This window comes from Chiloscyllium plagiosum, unplaced genomic scaffold (assembly GCF_037043375.1).
Source record: "Chiloscyllium plagiosum isolate Xiang-an unplaced genomic scaffold, Cpla_swu_hap1 HiC_scaffold_18, whole genome shotgun sequence".
NCBI lineage: Eukaryota > Metazoa > Chordata > Chondrichthyes > Orectolobiformes > Hemiscylliidae > Chiloscyllium > Chiloscyllium plagiosum.
This window is the reverse complement of record NW_028270156.1, coordinates 48,732,085-48,751,489: the sequence shown is the minus strand read 5'-3', so window position 1 is coordinate 48,751,489 and position 19,405 is coordinate 48,732,085. Positions and strand designations below refer to the sequence as shown.

The 19,405-nt window shown below is 38.6% G+C and overlaps 1 protein-coding gene across 1 annotated transcript in view; it reads right to left on the bottom strand.

The window, feature by feature from the left end:
* The window catches only part of otog (otogelin), a 223,796-nt gene that overhangs the window by 36,876 nt on the left and 167,515 nt on the right, over positions 1 to 19,405 (bottom strand). Inside the window, exons 36-38 of the mRNA XM_043706414.2 lie at positions 17,105 to 19,365; positions 15,069 to 15,246; positions 8,937 to 9,082 (exon numbers count right to left, since the gene is read on the bottom strand). Coding sequence (XP_043562349.2) covers positions 8,937 to 9,082; positions 15,069 to 15,246; positions 17,105 to 19,365 — 2,585 coding nt within the window. The remainder of the gene's footprint in view (positions 1 to 8,936; positions 9,083 to 15,068; positions 15,247 to 17,104; positions 19,366 to 19,405) is intronic.

Here is a 19,405-nt window from a genome sequence, read left to right as displayed (position 1 = left end):
TGGCCAATTTGACCATAGGGCTACTTTCTCATTAAAGAAGGATGACTTAGTGGTGGTTTAACCTGAGAGTCACACACTTCAGGTGAGGAAAGAAGTTGAGAAGGAAAGTCCTTCAGGGTAACCTTTAGCTAATGAGGCATCATGCTGTTTCACAAACCAGGCATCCCGCCAATTCAGCTATCCAACTCCACAATGATCACTGTGAAAACCTTTTCACTCTGCTAAGCAGGACTGTGGATAAAGATGAATTTCAAACTACACACTCCAAATTTTTCTCCACATATTCACAAACCTTAATAAAATGTTTCAAGGTTCAAATGCTAAGGGCTGGACCAAGCTTTGAGTATGATGTGATGTAGTAAAATATCAGCCCACATTATTGCTTTAATTTATCATGAATGCTCAAACTACGAATTTCTGACTCAGAAACAAGAGGGTTTCCTGTTAATAGGAGGGCTGGCCCGTTTGATTTGCAGACAATGATGAAAATTATTGATTTTTCTCATGAACTGGGCCTGCTCCAGAGTACCAGATGCATAAGTATCAGATGCATAAGGATGAATAAGTCCTCATTAGTTGTCAGCATAGCTGAAGGATTGAGCAAAACCTAAGGACATTTACAGTCAAAAATATTCAAAGCTATTGCAAACATATTTAAAAATGCAAGCTTAAATATAAATATTTATTCTTTGCAGAGGGACTACCTGTGCAAGGTTTTGAATGCTATCATGCATATGAGTACTTATTTCACAGTCTACAGATGGAGGGCTCCAACATGCATTACTTTAGCAGCCCATCAAATGGAGCAGCATTGTGTACTACACTAAACAATATTTAGATTACGCTGCAGAAAGGAGGAACCCAGGTGAACTGTTTGCGCAACAACATTCCTGAGTTAATTGAGCCATCCAAGTAGTGGAAATCATTGAACATGCTTTAGAAACATTATAAGAAACAGTGTGGTATAGAACGGGATACTGTTGAATAATGCTGAAATAAAAACCTAAAGAAATTTAATAAGGTATCACTAATATTTCCAAACACATGAAAAATCTATAACAAGTTGCTCTGTCATAATCATTCCTTTAAAGCTTTTTACTCATATGATGTAAGGGCTTGTCAAATGCAATGCAGGCGGGATAGAAAAGAAATAGTTTATGTTAGCAGGATGCCTGATCCATACTGAAACCAATAGTTATGTGATAAATGAATTTGAACCAAGCAACAGGAAATTAAAACAAAAGAATTGCAGCTTATCCAATTAGAATTCACATCCTTTTTGCAATAATGACACTGCAGTTACCAGTTCAGAAAGGTCAAATGCAGTTTTACTTAGATCCCATGTGTGCACAATGGTTTGGGTGAAATGTCACCATCTGAAACTAGTATTAAGCTTTGTTATCTGTCAAACTAGGATTACCCTGCCCACTAGTGCACTACGTATGGGGTTAACTGGAATTGAACAGAAGGAAGCCCAGCTCCCAGTCATATTTTTGCTCAATAATGTATCCAAGCCATTTGATTTGTAAGCAAGTGGAAGCATGTCACAAACTACAAACACATGCCAGTCTGTAAGAAGCTGAATGGATAGTCTGGCAGTGTGATTGTGACATCTTTTGAATGACTGATTGCAAACATTCATGTTAGGGAGGACATAGCTCAGGCGTAAACTCCTTGAGTCAATCCTTCAGGCACAGCTCTTCCACCTGCAGCAGCTTTTCTTGGAATGGTAAATATGTTGTATTGTAGTATTGGTGATAATGCTCAACTTCTATCACCTAAGTTTTAATACCTGGGACCATTCATGGACTAAAATGAATTTTTAAAAAAGGATCAAAACTGACTTGAGATGGCCACTGTGATCACTTCGCTAGGTTGAGCCAGGTTTCATGAAACCATCAATAACAAGATCCAACCTGAACTGAAATTGAACTAACAAAATAACTAAAACCAGTCACTCAAATCTGTATCTCCTGTTTTATTTACATATTTCTGCTAGCTACACATATTGGGATAAAAGACTTGCTTGCAGATTGTCCACTTTGGAAAAGAAACGAAAGCCAGATATGGAAATACACAAATGAACTACATTTCAAGCAACAGTTTAGAGGTAAAACAGAGAGAAGAATATAAAAGATTTATAACAGTAGAACTGAAAGGCTTGTTCTCTTTCCCAGTTTCTCTCAGTCTCTCTCAAAGGACAACTTCCAGTCATAAATAAAATCTTGGAGAAATACTCATTCATTGAGAATTCAAAAGATATCCTTAAATGTTGTTATTGCTGAGGCTACAAATCATACCATATTTTATTGGGAATTCATAAGTAATAAAATTCTTTTCTTTCACATGTGAGTTTTTAATTGTTTTCCAATTTGGTTCTCGTCAAATGGCAAGCTCAGCTTTAATTGATGCGTGATATAACTGTACGCTAAAAATAATGAAAAAAAATCTTTGTTGCAGCTGACAAAGGGTGGGAGTTAAAATGAGGAGTACTCATCCATCTCTCCTGATCTGGTTATAACAGTTGCCTATGGGAATCTGCCACCTATTTTAGGCCTTACTAAGAGGGGCATCACGAACAAAAGCAGGGAGATGATGTTGAAATTGTGCAGCAGACCAGTTCAGCCTTAGCTGGAATGTGCTGCACTTTAGGAAAGATGTGAAGGCATTTGCAAGAATGTAAGAGGGAGTTATGAGAATGGTTCCAAGTATGAGAAACATTAGTTATGAACATCAAATGTCTGTTTGGAGAATGTTGAAAAGAGAGCAAATGCAGGTATTCAAAATCATGAGGGGTCTGGCCACACTACCTGGAGGGAAAAAAAAACTGTTCTAACTCATGAAAGAATTGATAGCATAGGGGTACAGACTTAAGGTAACCATCAACAAAACCAAAAGTGATATGGTAAAATGACTTTTTACATGCACAAAGCAGTTAGTGTCTGGAATGTCCTGTCTGAAAGGTTTAATCAAGGCATTTAAAGAGAGGACATCCCACAACCAAAAGGACTAGCCACACTACCATACATCAGGAGCATCTCGGAACTGACAGCCAGACTACTGCGACCCCTAGGACTCATAACAGCACACAAACCAACAGCCACGCTCAGACAACAACTCACCAGAACGAAGGACCCGATACCCAACATGAGCAAAACGAATGTAGTGTACAAAATACCATGCAAGGACTGCACAAAATACTATATAGGACAAACAGGAAGACAGCTAACAATCCGCATACATGAACATCAACTAGCCACGAAACGACACGACCAGCTATCCTTAGTAGCCACACACGCAGAAAACAAGCAACATGAATTCGACTGGGACAACACTACTATCATAGGGCAAGCCAGACAGAGAACAACCAGGGAATTCCTAGAGGCATGGCATTCATCCACAAACTCCATCAACAAACACATCGACCTGAACCCAATATACCAACCACTACAGCGGACAGCTGAAACTGACAACCGGAAGCGGCAGGGACAGACCACTATAAACACCGGAGGAAACATCAAAGAAGCGCTTTGCAGGAGGCTCCCAAGCACCGATGATGTCGCCTAGCCAGGGGACAAAACGTTTGCAACAAAAACTTCCAGCTCGGCGAACAGAACCACAACAGCATTTAAAGAGAGTTTGACTGTTACTTGTGAAGGAGTAATGTGCAGAATTAGATGGCAATGGCATCAAGTAAAATATTCATTTCAGGAAACAGTGCAAATGCAACTGGCCAAATGGTTCTATTCTGCACTCAGATAATTTTGTGATTGATAGTGTATCTTGAATATATTTTGCAAATATGTCACATTTCATGATTCACATGTTTTAGGAGTATAAGTTAGTACGAGGTTTGAAATTTTCAAATGTAAAACCCTTATGGGAGTCTGGTAAACAAATCCAAGCTGGTTAAAATGTACTAGCCTGTGATAATTTAAGAAGGTCAGAATTGGAAATGGGAAAACACAAAGCAGAGATGGGAAATCAACCAGTTTATGAAACTTGACTTAAACAAAACTGGCCCAAAGGTATGATATTCATTCAGGGATGGGTTCTAAGTTAAGTCAGGCTTCCCTCTAAGCTGTCCTGCTCCAAGCTTCCATGCCACACTGTTCTGCGCGCCAAAACAGTGACTTTATTTTTCGGAGTCATGACATGCACAGACCTCCAAAGTCCATGAGCCAAAGAAGAAATTAGACATACTATTGCGTCAGCCCCACTGAGCATCCAAAGACATCCCAACCTATCCCTGTAAGCCTGCATTTCCAATGGCTAATTTACCTAACCTGCACATTCATGGACACTATGAATATTTTAACATGATCAATCCACCTAACCTGCGCATTCATAGGCACTATGAGCATTTTAACATGGTCAATCCTCCTAACCTGCACATTTTTTGGACTGAGTGTAAAAAAGAAAACCCAGAGGAAACCCACACAGACATGGGGAGAATGTGCAAGCTCCAAACAGGCAGTCGCCCAAGGCTGGAATTGAACCAGAGTCCCTAGTGCTATGAGGCAGCAGTGCTAACCACTGAGCCACTGCAATAATACAATAAAATTTAGACAGAGAAGGAAAATGCAATGGGTTTTCTCTGCAATTCGAGCTGGTGTGTAGCTTATAGGTTGCTAACAGCCTATGGTTGCTCCTGATCCTCAGCATTTTAGCAGGGAAACAGGACCTGTCCACCAAAGGGAAAATCCCAGTCGGGCTCAGCAGGGCTCTTAATGAACTGTGAGAAAGTGAGGACTGCAGGTGCTGAAGATCAGAGTTGAGAGTGTGGTGCTGGAAAAGCACAGCAGGTCAGGCAGCATCCAAGGAGCAGAAGAATCGGCGTTTCGGGCATAAGCCCTTCATCAGGAATTCCGTGATGAAGGGCTTATGCCCGAAACATCAATTTTTCTGCTCCTGGGATGCTGCCTGACCTTTTCCAGCACCACATTCTTGACTCTGAATGAACTGTGCGAATAGGTAGCTCTGCTGCTACCAGCCACCTCCCTCCCTAATCCTGCCCGTGCAATAATTAGTCTGGAGGTGGGACTATGCTGGGGACTGGCATGGCATTTGGTATGGTTATTTGTAGCTCCTGTCCCAACTCAGTCGAGGCTCAAAATTCAGCCCTCAGTTTACCAACAGAGACAACTTTTATAGACTACCATTGTGGGTCAGCTGAATGTCAAAGGCTTAGGATCTTATATTGCAAGCAATTTGACTTCTCCTTTCAAGCTGTGATGAAAGTTGAGATTGGAAGTGAAAGTGTAGTAAATCGCTGTTTATAAAATGGTCCTATTGAACTTGAATTATAAAATGTATCAAATACCCAGCCAAATTCAAAGAGGAAGGATGTAGTAGCAAAAAAAATTAAGCAAAATCTGAACCATGTTCAGGAATTGTGTGAATGGATATGACTTAATTTAAAAACTTCACATATTTTTCTCATGACAAAGTATCAAACATCCTGGCTTTTTCCATAAATATTGTTAATAGATGCACTATAATAATCAGGACCCCCTTCCAACTGCTGTTATACTATAGCTATGTAGCAAAGACATTCAATAACATGCGATTAAGACCTAATTTGTGCGGTGAACCAGGTGTTCCCGATAAGTAAACACATAATTAATGAAACGATGAGTGGATTGGTTTGGTTGGATCTGATTAGATACATGATGTGAGGACATGATTAAACTTGACCCTCATTTTAAAAGAAACACTGCTTCAATCCAACTAAGAAAAGTTTTTGACCCACTGTGTATTGAAGCTTTGCCTGTAACATTAGCCTTCATTTGAGGTGTTCCCTAATCAGGAACAGTAAAAATTCCAACAATGTGTAAATCATTATACTGAGTTTATGCGGAATTTGATGTCGTTTTGACTACACCAAGGCAAACTAAGTAACGTAGTTGCAAATTCACAAGTTTATTTATGTTTGTCTCATTTACTTAACTCCTATAGCTTCACTTGCATAGCCTCAAATACTGTGAAACTGCAAGTAAGTGGTTTAGTTTTGGATCTCTTCAATGCAAGAGACCAATAGCCCAGTCAGGTCTCCCTCAAAATGGTTTCTCTCTGACGAGATGCTCCTCTAAGTCTCTCTCTTTAACACAATTTTGAAAAAAATGGATGTCCAAATGTTTCTTTTGGCTTGGGGTCAATTCTAGAAGGTCATTTAAAAGAATAAGCACTCAGATGATAGATATCTTCTACCATTACGTCTTTTGGGTTTTAATAAGACAGTCCATCATTATATACGCATAGAGGCTCCATCCTTACTGGAGTCATCAGCCATTCATTTTAATGGGTACTATTGGTCACCAGCCATCCAAAGCTTCTATGTCTTTGGTATCTAGGCATGTCCAAGATTGTGGCTGCTTCCTAACCACAATGTGGACAGTAATGCATAACTGTTTGAATGTGATCATACACACGTGCACATTTATTCAGTGCATCCTTTTCAGTGTATGAATGCCCCTGGCTGTCTAAGCCATGCTTTTATCGTTACATTGGTACAATCAATTACCATTATACCTGCTGATAACCAGTGATGGATACACAGAGGCTCTGGCTCTGTCCACTTGACTTGTGTTGTCAGATATAAAAACCCATATACTGACAGGCACACCCAAACATGGCATCAGTGAATTTCTTAATTTAGTGAAGTGTTGCAGGCCCCACTGATATCTCCAGGTTGCCTGGAATGTTTCCAAGGCAAAGAAGCTCAATGTCATTGTTACTTGTAAGGCTAGAAGCATTGGCTCACCACCTGTACGACTCAAGGCTCTCTCAATCAAAGACATCACAGAGGGATGTGACAGTCTCTCTCAAGAGGCAAAGCCTTCAGTGCTCCATCATCTACAGATAAGACATTCTGATCCTGTAAACATATTTGAGGCCTTTGCCTGCCCATTGCTGCCACTTCACAGCCCTTTCTTTCTTCAGGAGGTTTCCAAGCTTCCTGTACCTCATGGCACACCTGCCTCTGGCCAGCTGACGTTGTCCTTCTCCCCCTCATTGGAAGTGGCACCTTTAACAAAATGTACAAACCCCAGCACCACAATGTGTACTGCTGAATCATGGCAAGAGCCAATAATTTCAGCTCCTACCAAAAGAAGTTGACGTAATGAAAATGCTATGAAAAGTAAAATGTCACACACTGCCTAAGTCTCAGCAGACTCTTCCACCAAAGTTAGACATGATCACACTTTCAGCTTTTATCTCTGCTTTTTCAACAGTTACTGTCAATGAAAGTGCAAATCCCATCAGTTATGTCTCTTCTGTACCCAATGCACTATGGCGTGGGCAATGCTTTATCCCAGTTCATTTGAATTTGAAGGTATCTTAATCACATGTTAATCAGATCTTTTAAAGTGTTTATTGAGTAAGTGGGCTGCTGATCTTGGTACTTATGGCAGTCCGGCATGATGATGTTAAGTTCATGATATCACTTAATGCATGGTTAGGACTACAGCAATCCAAGTTTTCCAATGTAAAATCATCTCAGAAATGGCTTTAATGTGTTCCAAAGAAGCACTCAAAAAAGAAAACCCTTTAAGGAGATATAAGACATTAAGACACGTGGCCAAAACTTTGATCCCAAGAAACATCTTAAAGGAGAGTCCAGAAGGAATGAAATTCCAGAGAGTAGAGTGTAGGGAGCTGAAAGTATGGCCATGTGCAATAGAACAATTAAAACAGCTTTCCACCACTGGAAGTTGAAAATCACTTCTTGCATTTAAACCAAAGATGATTCATTTCTGATTTGATTCCAATGTATAAATCTTTGTTTATAAATGCTGTAAGCCTGCACTACATTTTCACAGTCCAATAGGTGAAATTATATAAAACCTGAAATGGAACTTCCACCTATCCAAACCCAATGGTGGCAGGAAACATCAAAAATAAACTATGGGTTGATTTCTTTCCTAAAGGTTGGAGAAGCAAATACTTACTCCAGGAGACATCACCGTCAATTGCAATGCACCATCTTTTCCATCAACATTTAATCTACAGATAGGAAGTACTGAAGTATATTGATGTCTCCACATTGTCTGTGCCCTTAATCATTTTTGCTTTTTCAACATATAGTAATAATAGTGTAATAGGTTATTTAAAACAAGAAACTGATTTATATTCTGGAAATAAAATTTGATGATAAATATATGCAATGAGAACAATATGAATAAGCTTTTACAGCAACAGCAAAGCTAACTGCTTACAAGCTAACATGTTCGATCTCTCATGTATTCTGACTTTCCATTGAAACTGGTGGAAGAGTAGGGGTATTACAATTGACATCAGGGGGTGAGGAGGGACTTAACCAGGATTCCTCTTCCTGAATATCATCTGAGAGCTTCTTTGTTAGAACATGTGGGCATTGGCTGAGCAGAGAGAATCAGGCTTGGTTGCAACGCCCACCATAATGAAACAGGCTTGCATACTGCTCACTGTCTCAGCTGACTGATGCAGAATGGTCACTTGAGCTACTGATTACAGGGTTTCCAGTACTTCTGAACTGAACAGCAAGAGACAGCACCAGTAGAAGAATGGGGAAACTTGCCAAAAAAGATCTGGTCTGCAGTGTTCCCAATGGTTATGCAAATAAAATACAACCTCTAAACACTTGCTGCAGAGCTCAAGTGAACCAGCTGCGAACTTTTTCATACCAAGGCAAATGGATTACATTCATGTCAATGTTATTTTTCTTATAACAAATACCAGTGTAGTAACATTGCACTGAATTATTAAAATAGACGCCAAGGAATTCCTTTAATTGAAGTTGGCTTCCAAACCACACTTGATTAAAAGTAAGGTAATAGTGTTGAAAGATGAGGGATGTTTAAGAATTAGAAAGCTGGAGAAATTCAGGCAACCTTGCATTTTATGCTGTGAGGCAACATGGATTCTCAGGGGTTTACATTATCTTGAACACTTACCATCTGGCTGCTGAGACATTTGCTGATCCCTACAACAATGGTTTCATTTGCCAGTGAAGCAATAATGTATGAAGCAGCTCCAGAAAGGCCAAAGCCACTTCCGTCGAATGTAATTATGTGTAGATTAGTGAGAATGGAACATCGACCTACAAAAATTAAATAGCTTATGCTGTTATTAAAATCTAGTTCCCAGTAAATTGAGCTTCAAAGGAGGATGATTGCTGTTTTGGGGTGGGTGTGGGGGGAGGAGAAACAAGTCTGCGAAAGTACTTTCACATCATAGTCAAATCATATAATGATGTTTTTACTACGACTTAAATCAGTACAAGTATAATTACAAAATGTTAGCAAAACCTTTTTAAACTTCTACTTAATATCAATGATATACATTTTAAATAGCATATTAGGTCAAGAAAGATGGCAAATATTTCAAAAATGTAAAAACATGTAACACATACACACAAATCTTCAAATCTAGACCACAGCAGCAGCCAATAACACAAACACTTTCTTCATTATTGAGTAACTGGTTAACCACTCTCTTGTATGGTATTATTAAAAAAAAGTCATTGTCATAAAGTAGCAATACTGCCATTCTTTATGTGTGGGGTATATTTTTACCCCGTTTTCAGGTGGCAATATGATGGCAGTGCAACAACAATATGGTTGCAGGACTTGCTGTCCCTGTTCTATTTCAGATTTATCTGCTGTTATTGATTAGAGCCAGGACATTGATGCTTTAATTGGGAATATGGACAGATTCTCAAACTTATTGCTTTGGTTTCTCTTTGAGCCGATGTGTCATGCAGATATGGAAATGAACTAATATATGATTTCTGAAGAGGCTTATGAATTTTGAGAATCAGCTTCATGAAATGAGCATGCTGAGTGAAAGAAGCAGCAATTTGTGAACAAGATGGGAAGATGGTGATGTGCAAGAAACTGGGTCCAGTGTCAAAGCAGTTACCAGAAAATAGGTTATCACTTGTTACCAGGGTAAAATAAGAATACTGTTTGTGGCTGTTCAGAAATAGAGTTCGTGTGTTGTTCTTTTATGATTGAAGCCACAGCATGTGCAGTGGAGGATGGGAATGTTTCCAATGCTGAGGCAGTAGGAATGATCTGTAGCATTGTATGATTTTAAGATAAAGAGAAAGCAATATATTGTTCTCACCTTTACGCTTGCAGAACTTCATTGCAGCACAACTAAATTTTAATGACGTGGCAGGAGATAACACAATTCAAAAATGGGTTATAATAATTGTTAAGTTAAAAGACAGCTCTGTGCTAACAAGTTAGAGGTTCACTTTAAATGGGCATCAGGTCAATTCAACACTCTATTCTCTGAAACAGCAAGATATTAGTAGATGGTGTAAAATTGTGGCCAGCCTTCCTATGACAAAATTAGACCCAACCATCAAAGTGGTGTGGGTGTCAGGGATCATCTGGTGGTTGTCCTTTGCAGTCTGCTCGTCTCATGAGAAACTAATAGACTAATATGCCTTCTGTGTCAGGGCAAATGTTCTGAGTCATTGCCTATAACCAGATATGATGAGACACACTTGCATGAAATTGGGAAGTTCAAACTTGAGTATCAGCTTGGAATTTTGGAGATGTGCATCTCTTTTCACTTAGTTGTGGGAAAACTACCTCCTTTTCTAATTTTGTTATCTGTTAAGAGTGGACATGAGGATATTTCTTGTTCATGGAGCAGTGTTTAACACAAGTTTAAATGTCAATCGTCAATTTAATGTTGAGCAGGAGGCCCCTTTTTGACAGGTGTTCTGTACAAGACAATTATGACAGCCTCTGCATAGTTTCTGTTTATTTTACATCTTGCCAAGTAATTTGGTAGGTTTCCAGATAGACTTTCTATTTCAAAAGGCACCAAGCAGTTTAGAATTTAGGTTTTTATTACAATTCTGGATTTTTGTTGAGGTTATGGTACAGAAAATTAGCAGAAAAATGTGGTTGATCTTGTTTTTGTTAATTGCCTTCTCCTTAAAGTTCATAACACAAAAGGTACAATAGGCAAACAGATGCTTTTCCATACTTAAGCTGAAGTGAATGCATTTTTGTGCACATTGTAATGATTGCTTCATGAATATTTATCAGGTGTAGTTGAGAAAGCTACATAAAAGTTTTTTTTTAATCTATATTACTGTAACATTATCAGTATTTCATGTTCTGTGAAACAGAAAATTGTGTGACCTGATTGTGGAAACTCAATTGCTGAGTTCTCCACTGGCTAAGTATCTTAAACGTAGATTATATCTGCCCTCTCAATAAGCAAGCCAATTAATTTAATTGCATAGAATAACCATATTAATCTTATAAAAGATTAATTTGATCCAAGATATATTAAGCACATTGCTTCTATTTTCCCTTTAGCTTCATTGTTTACATTTCATGATGTAACACATCTTGGGATTGAAGAAATAGTAATGGCAAATGAGTCAAAAATTTGTTTTCTATTTATCCAGCTCTTGGAGCCATGTAAATCATTATTGCCTTTACTATTCACATACATTAGCTTGTCTATTTTATATAAGTTACTATTCTTAAACATACTTAATTCAATTCCCTTTTTTTATGTATTAAAGCTTTATCACTCAGACTACATTAATGTGCTGGACTCAGCTCAGCTCTGTATAATATTTTTAAAATTACATTAACAAAATACTCAAATTTCAGGAGTACATTTATACTGAAATAGTAACTATATTGAAATTAATGTATTTTAGTTAAATTTAAAGTCTGCTTGCATTGTCATCTTTTTCTTTCTCCCATTATGACTATTTCTATCTAATTTGGCATAACTTGTGAATTTTAACGCTTTTTAAATGTAACTTTGAAGTCCTTAAACTTATAGGTTTTCTTGAGCTTCATGGATTTCTCCATTTTGTAATTGGGGAAAGCAACCAAATAATTAACAAGGTAGATTCAAAGGCAGTGAAGTGTTTCATTGTGGCTGAAGGAGTCAATCATGTCTGGCCAACATAAAACTGTGGCAAAATGAAAGCTAATATCTAAGAGCTATTTTACACACAGCTCGGGCAATAACTGTCAAAAATATTCGTGGTAATTTTCTTGGAGAATTGTTGCAAGAGGACAATATTATCGTGCAAAGCTAATCACAATAGTTAAAAATCATACAACACCAGGTTTTAGTCCGATAGGTTTATTTGGAAGCACTAGCTTTTAGAGCACATCAGGTGATTATGAAGCAGGACCATAAGACCCAGAATTTATAGCAAAAGGTTACAGTGTCATGAAAGTAAAATGATATATTTAACAAACCTCAATTGCTATATAAATAAATTAAAACAATCAAGGTTTGTTAAATATATCATTTTACTTCCATGATTCTGTAATCTTTCATTATAAATTCTGTGTCTATGGTCCTGTTTCACAACCACCTGATGAAGGAGCAGTGCTCCGAATGCTAGTACTTCCAAATAAACCTGTTGGATTCTAATCTGGTGTTGTGTGATTTTTAACTTTGTCCATCCCAGTCCAACATCGGCTCCTCCACATCTTAACCACAATAGTGAGATCAGCCACAATAAAGCTTAATTGAAGACAGATTATTTACAGATACACAAACACGTCTATTATTTTTTAATTAATACTTGTCAATAACTGAAAGCTCCAGCTGCCTCTGATTGCATTAAGATATTAGCACCTTTTAAATAATCATCAGATAATCACTGTTAAATGTATGGGTAAGAGCAGATGCATTTACATTGCAGTCTGTCTTTATATCCTCCATCATTTCTGGTTTGCAATTAAAACACGTCTTTAGAAAATGTGTTCAAGCATGAATGGCAAACCAATGCGTATGATTTCACCAAAGCAAATTCTCTTACTGATGTGAGGTAAATAAATTGCATAAGGTAAATACCATTAGCTTTTGTTTAAGGCAGCTTAAATTTCAAGTGTTAAATGAAAATGGGTTATTTCTGTACCTGTTTTGTTTTTGGAATTAATTTGTCAGCTCAATTGGCATTAAAATATCCATGTAAAATTTGAATTGATTTTTTTGCATTTAAAATATGAGATTAAAGACTACTGTTCATCCTCTTCCCCTGAAGTTTAGGGTCACATAAATGACCTGTTCTATACTTTGAATCAAAATATTAGAAACAAATTTAGCAAATAAAGTTTAACTACTGTTAAATACATTGACACAAGTTTATTCTGACCTGCACTGAAATATTCGGAAATATTTTAATGCAACAATGGCTGAATATATTGTTCAAAATACATATTACATAATATATGCTTCATTGACCACTATTACTGCCATTTGAACTCATAGGAGCAGAAATTAGGCCAATCAGCCCATCGGGTCTGTTCTTCCATTCAATCATGACTGATCATTTTCTCAACCCCATTCTCTACTTGATACTCAAGAACCTTTCCATCTCAGTCTTAAATATACTCAATGACCTGGTCTCCACAGCCTTCTGTGGCAGTGAATTCCATAGATTCACCACTCTCTGGCTGAAGAAGTTTCTAAAAGGTTCGAAAGGTCATGTCTTTACTCTATGGTTGTGCCCTCAGGTCCTCGTCTCTCTTACCAATGGAAACAGCTTCCCAACATCTACTCTGTCCAGGTCATTCAGTATTCTGTGTGGTTGAATTAGATTCCCCCCCCCCCCCCCCATTCTTCTAAAGTCCAAGGAGTATAGATTAGATTACTTACAGTGTGGAAACAGGCCCTTTGGCCCAACAAGTCCACACCAACCCACCAACGTGCAACCCATCCAGACCCATTCCCCTACATTTACCCCTTCACCTAACACTACGGGCAATTTAGCATGGCCAATTCACCTAACCTTCACATTTTTGGACTGTGGGAGGAAATCTGAGCACCCGGAGGAAACCCATGCAGACACGGGGAGAATGTGCAAACTCCATACAGTTGTCACCTGAGCCAAGAATTGAACCCGGGTCTCTGGAGCTGTGAGGCAGCAGTGCTTACTACTGTGCCACTGTGACGCCCTACATATAGACCCAAAGTCCTCTAACATTCCTCATATGTTAAGCTTTTAATTCCTGGGACCATTCTCATGAACCTCCTCTGAACATACTCCAGGGCCAGTGCATCCTTCCTGGGTTATGGGGCCCAAAACTGCACACAATACTCCAAATAACCCCACAATACTCCGTAATATTAACAAACTGTTGCAAAAATGCTAATATTAGCATTTATTCTTCAGCAAGAATTTACACTTCAATTGCAAGTATATCAGCTAATTTGAAATGTAACATTATTTTCAGGCAAATTTTTAAGGGCTTGAGTATATAATAACTTCCAAGATTTTTCTGTTGCCCTATTAAGTTTTTTTTTTCAAATTAGACATGAGTATGTGATCGTGACATGTATTTGTAGGTAGGTGTAAATACTAAAGATTATGCACAGGAGGAACTGAAATCAGTAATGTAAGTAAATTTGAAGTTGTGAATTGGCAAGTCTGTCTTCTGTTGTCGATCTTACAATATTGACTTGGCTAAAATGTTACTGACTTTTTGAATAAAACTGTAGTGTTTCAGTATACTTCAATGATGCAATGTTGGGACAGATCTTATCCACTAAATTCGCTTGATGAACTAAATTAGTGAGCACTCTGTTCAGAAGAATGAGTGTGAATCTCATAGAAAGATAAAACATTTTAACAGGTTTGGACAGGGTTAATGCAGGAGGGATGTTCCCAATACTGAACAGTCCAGAACTAAGGTCACAGTCTAAGGATATGGGGTAGACGACTTAAGATTGGGACAAGGAGAAATTTCTTCACTCAGAGCATGATGAGCCTGTGGAATTTCTCTGCCACAGAAAGTAATCAAGGCCAAAACATGAAGTGTTTTCAAGAAGGAGTTAGGTAAAGTCCTTTGGGCTAAATGGATCAAAGAATATGGGGAGAAAGCAGCAAAAGGGTACAGTTTGATGATCAGCTCTGATCGCATGGTGGAGCCGTTGAAGGTCCAAATGGCCTAGTCCTGCTTTTATTTTCTATGTTTCTATGATATATATAGCTTTACAACAACAAAATCAGTTTGAATAATTCTACATGAAATGTTAACCATTTTAAGATTAAAGCACAAGAATAAAGCCAAATCTCTTACATGGACATTCCCACTGCGGACAGCATTTGTCACCGTTCACCTGCACAGCAAATCCAAGGAGCTCACAGCTGGGTGGAGTCACAAGGTAAGGGCAGTCATGTGATCTATTGATTTGCACTATTTGCCCTTCCACACATATATTTTTGATGCACTCATCTAGATCCTGAGGAAATGGAATCTGTAAAGCATTTTAGAAGAGCAAGATTAATTTACATTGCGGTAAGACTAAAATTATGAGGAGATATTTATGGCTCCCTCCAGAGGGAGCCATGTGTGCACAACGTTAGCCCACCACTTTCCTACCAGCCCAAAGCAATCCACCACAATATAATGAACAAGTAAGGCAACAGTCAGCGTGCCTTTTAGGCCAAGTGAGATCTTCAACTTCAATTAAGTAGCTTCATTCCACCGCCACTGACAAATTACACTGGGTCCTGGAAAGGCAGATGAGAGCGAGCAGGCTATTTGTTTTCACCAAAGTTAATGAAAGAACAGGCATGTCCTGTGCTCATCAGGCATACCAAACCCCACCATCCCCCCACCCCCACCCCACCATCTCCACTTTGTGCATCACTGTCTTGCTCCCAAACTTTGCCCCATCCTCTCACCTTTTCCACCCACCCCCTGCTCAGGGTATCTGATCCCTCCAATCTCAACAAGAAGGCCTGACCTACCTATCCCCAGAATCCTATGTTGGCCTCCCTAAAGTGCCCAGTACACTCTTGCGAAATTCTGACTGGCCACCAACTCCTTAGCCACTTCCTCCCACTGGGTAGAAATCTGATGTTTTGGTTGTTATGGCATAATGTCACTGTGGAGTAGCCTTTTGCAAAGCCAATTGGTTTGTAACTGACTTCTTTTAGAGGGAAAACAACCCACACTAACGTCTTTCATCTATTATCTACTATACCAGTGTACAACAATGGTGAACAGCAACATGAACACTATTTGAACAAAAATATGGCAGTTGTTTACATCAAAGCAATAAACTTCATGTGACACAGAAGTTATATGCCACTTATCAGCTCAAGCTTGGATGTTGACCAGGTTATGCTACATATGGGACTGGGCTGGTTCAGTATCTGAAGAGTTTCAATTGTGCTTAACATTGTGTAATCTTCAGCAAACTGCTCCACTTCTGACCGTATGATGGTGGGAAGGTCATAAAGTATATATGTTTTATTTTGTAAAATACTTCAGAGTGTTTCACAGATGCAATGTCAGACAAAATTTGACACCCAACAGATGCAAGGGTTTTGGGGGTGACTTAAAGAAGGAAAGAGACTCAGAGAATAAGATGGGGAATTACAGAGCTTAAGGCCCAGTCAGTCAAAGGCACAGAGACAAAAGGTAGACATATGAAAATAGGAAATTATGTAAGGCCAGAATAGGCAAAACACAAAATGCCTCCAGCATTGTGAAGCTGAAGTCTTGAAATTGGAATGGGGGTGAGGCTGATGGTGGTGCTGGTGGAAGGAGAAGAAAGTGGGGAGGCCATGGTGAAATTTGAACACAAGGATTTAATTTTTTTATACCTAGGTGTTGATAAACTGGGAACCAATAAAGATCATAGAGCAATGGTGAAAATTGGGATTCTGGCAGCAGCATTTACAGAGGGTGGATGGACTCTGGGGTCATCTTTATAGAACATGTTGAAGTGGAAGCCCCCAAAAATTTAGGACTGTTATGTCTGAAGGTGACAGTGGTATAGAACTGGGTTTAGATTGTAGATAGGTTATGTCAGGCATGGAGGGAGCATTATTATGGAGGTTAAAGTACACAGTCTTTATAATCAAGATGATACAGTTACCTCACACTTGTTGGAGATAAGAATAGCAGGATGGGGGGGGAAAGGATCAAAAGTGCAGAAATGAAACCAGGGATTATCTCTGCAAACTACGAAACCTGTGATAAGCAGAATCTGCAATTAGTGAAGAGCCTGTTTTGTTTCGTCTACCGATCACAACGCACCGAACGTATCCTTGTATTCAACTAAGTAATTACTGATAATTAATATTCTTTGTTCTTTTACTTACCACACATTGACTAGTTGGTGGGATGGTCAAAGCTGTTGTGTAAGCACTTGTTGAGAACATTGTTGAACCTACTGTAGACACTGATGTATGAGGAACAATAATTGGAGACAAAGTGGCATTAGTATGTAATGTATACAAAATTGATTCTGAGGTAGTAGTAATTGTACGTTGGGTTGTTGAAGGAACGGCTTTGACTGAGGTTTCTTTCTTTTCAGTGGTAACAGTTCTATTCAAATGGGCAGATATGGGTGTTGTGCTACCTGTAAGCTGCTGAGGCGATACTGTCTTTCCTGTGATATTTGTGGTCCCAATAGAAGTTGCTGTTGGAGTAAAAACTTCTGATGTCTTACTAACTCCTTCTGATGTTGTAACAACTAATCCTGTAATGGATGTTTCATTTGCTGTAGCCGTTGATGTTTTTGTTGTTAATGGTGCTTTAGACGAAAGAACGGTGGGTCTGGTTACACCTACTTCCACTGTTCCAGATGTTATTTTTTCAGTGAGACTGCGTATAGAGGTAGCTGTAGTTGAAGTTGCTGAAGGTTGTGTAGCAGATGTAGTTACATTTTTTACATGTGAAATGGTTGTCATTTTGGATGTGAGCTCGGAAACAGTTTTTGCTTGGAGGGTTTCTGAGGTTGTATTTGTTACAAACAATGTCGGTAACATTGTAGTTGTCCCAAGTTGAGATCTTGTAGATGCAGTGGTTGTTTTAGATGTTGAAATAGAAATAGGAGATACTCTTATAGATGTTGGAGCTATTGTAGTTGGAGATGTAGTTAATAGAACAGATGAAGTATCAACTGGAGCTGTGCTTTGATCAACTGGGGAAGTACTGAAAGTAGATTTGTGTGTAGTAATTGGTTGTAGGGAAGTTAATTTACTTGTTATATGTGTTTCTGTTGTTGAACTGGAGGTCATTACTGTGCTCTGTGGAGTTGTTACAGGTTTGAATATTTTGACAGTTGAACTAGTTTCTGGTCCTTTTGTAGATAATGATTGATATGAATCAACAGAAAATGATGTACTTGTTTTAGTTGTAATTGGATATATTACAGATGTTGATGCTTTGGCAGGTGTTTCTGAGTACAATATGGTAGATGATGTTGAAGAAAACTTAGCAGTAGATGTTGGGGTAGTTTGTTTGGAGGTTGTAAATAAAGTAGTTAAAGGTGAAGAGGTCATGGATGGAACTGTTGTTGATGGCGTTCTTGAGCTCAGTGAATATGTTGTGGGCCTTTCTGTTGAAAGAGGCTCTGTGGAAGTTCTTGCAGTTGTTTCATTTCTTTCTGTTATTGGAACTAATGTTGGAGAAGATATTGCTGTAGATTTTTCAGATGCTGGGTGCACCATTGCTTCTGTTGATGCTGACGTTCTAAGGACCCCTGCAGTTGATGATTTGCTCTTTTTAGTTGTCAAGGACAATGTTCCAGCAGAAAAGGAAGTCAAGCGTGGGTAACTAGAACTCGTGGTTTTTGTTATTAACTTGGTGAAGAGAGGAAGCATAGTGGATTGCGGTTCTTTTGAAGTAGAATATGCCATGGTCACTTTTGAAGGTGGAAGTAGAGATGTTTTCTGTGTCATTGGCTTTGTTTCTACTGACGGAGATGCTACAGTTGTGGAAGAGGAAGTCTTCCTTGGTAGTTGTTCTGTTTGAGCAGAAATTGTCTTAATTGTAGTTATCCATTTTGTTCTAGTTTCAGATGCTGTTGACGATAATAGTCCTGTAGTAGTCGTTGAAGTTGTTGTTATATTTTTGGTAGGCTTTGGTTCAACTGATGTGGACAAGGAATGTAATTCTGCTGGTAATTCAGTTGTTGTTTCTTCTAATGTTGATCTTTCAGGCAAAGCTATTGTTGAGGTGGTTATTATTTTTGTTGAAGAAACTGGGAGTGCAGAAGTGGGTGATGTTGTACTTTTAGTGAAATTAGACACTAAGGTTTGTTCGGTGGCAGGTGATGTTACTGATGTTGTCTTTTGTACAAAGGTTGTTGTTTCTGTTAGTAATGGAATTGGAGAAGAAATTGTAGTTGTCCCTATTGGAACTTTGGACAGATGGGTCCCTATAGGGATTTCTATTGTTGGAATGGAAGCAGTAGTCTTTGAACTCTTTGTTGCCACCAGTGAACCTGTGTACTGGCTTAAGGTAGGTGTTGTCAATGTTTGGACTGAAGCATTAAAAGCTGCAGAAGTGGATATTCCAGGTAATGCCAGTGCACTTGTGGATTTAGGAGGCTGAATATAAACTGCCAGTCTAATGCCTAAGAAAAAAAGAGTAAGTATATTACTAGTACCTCACCA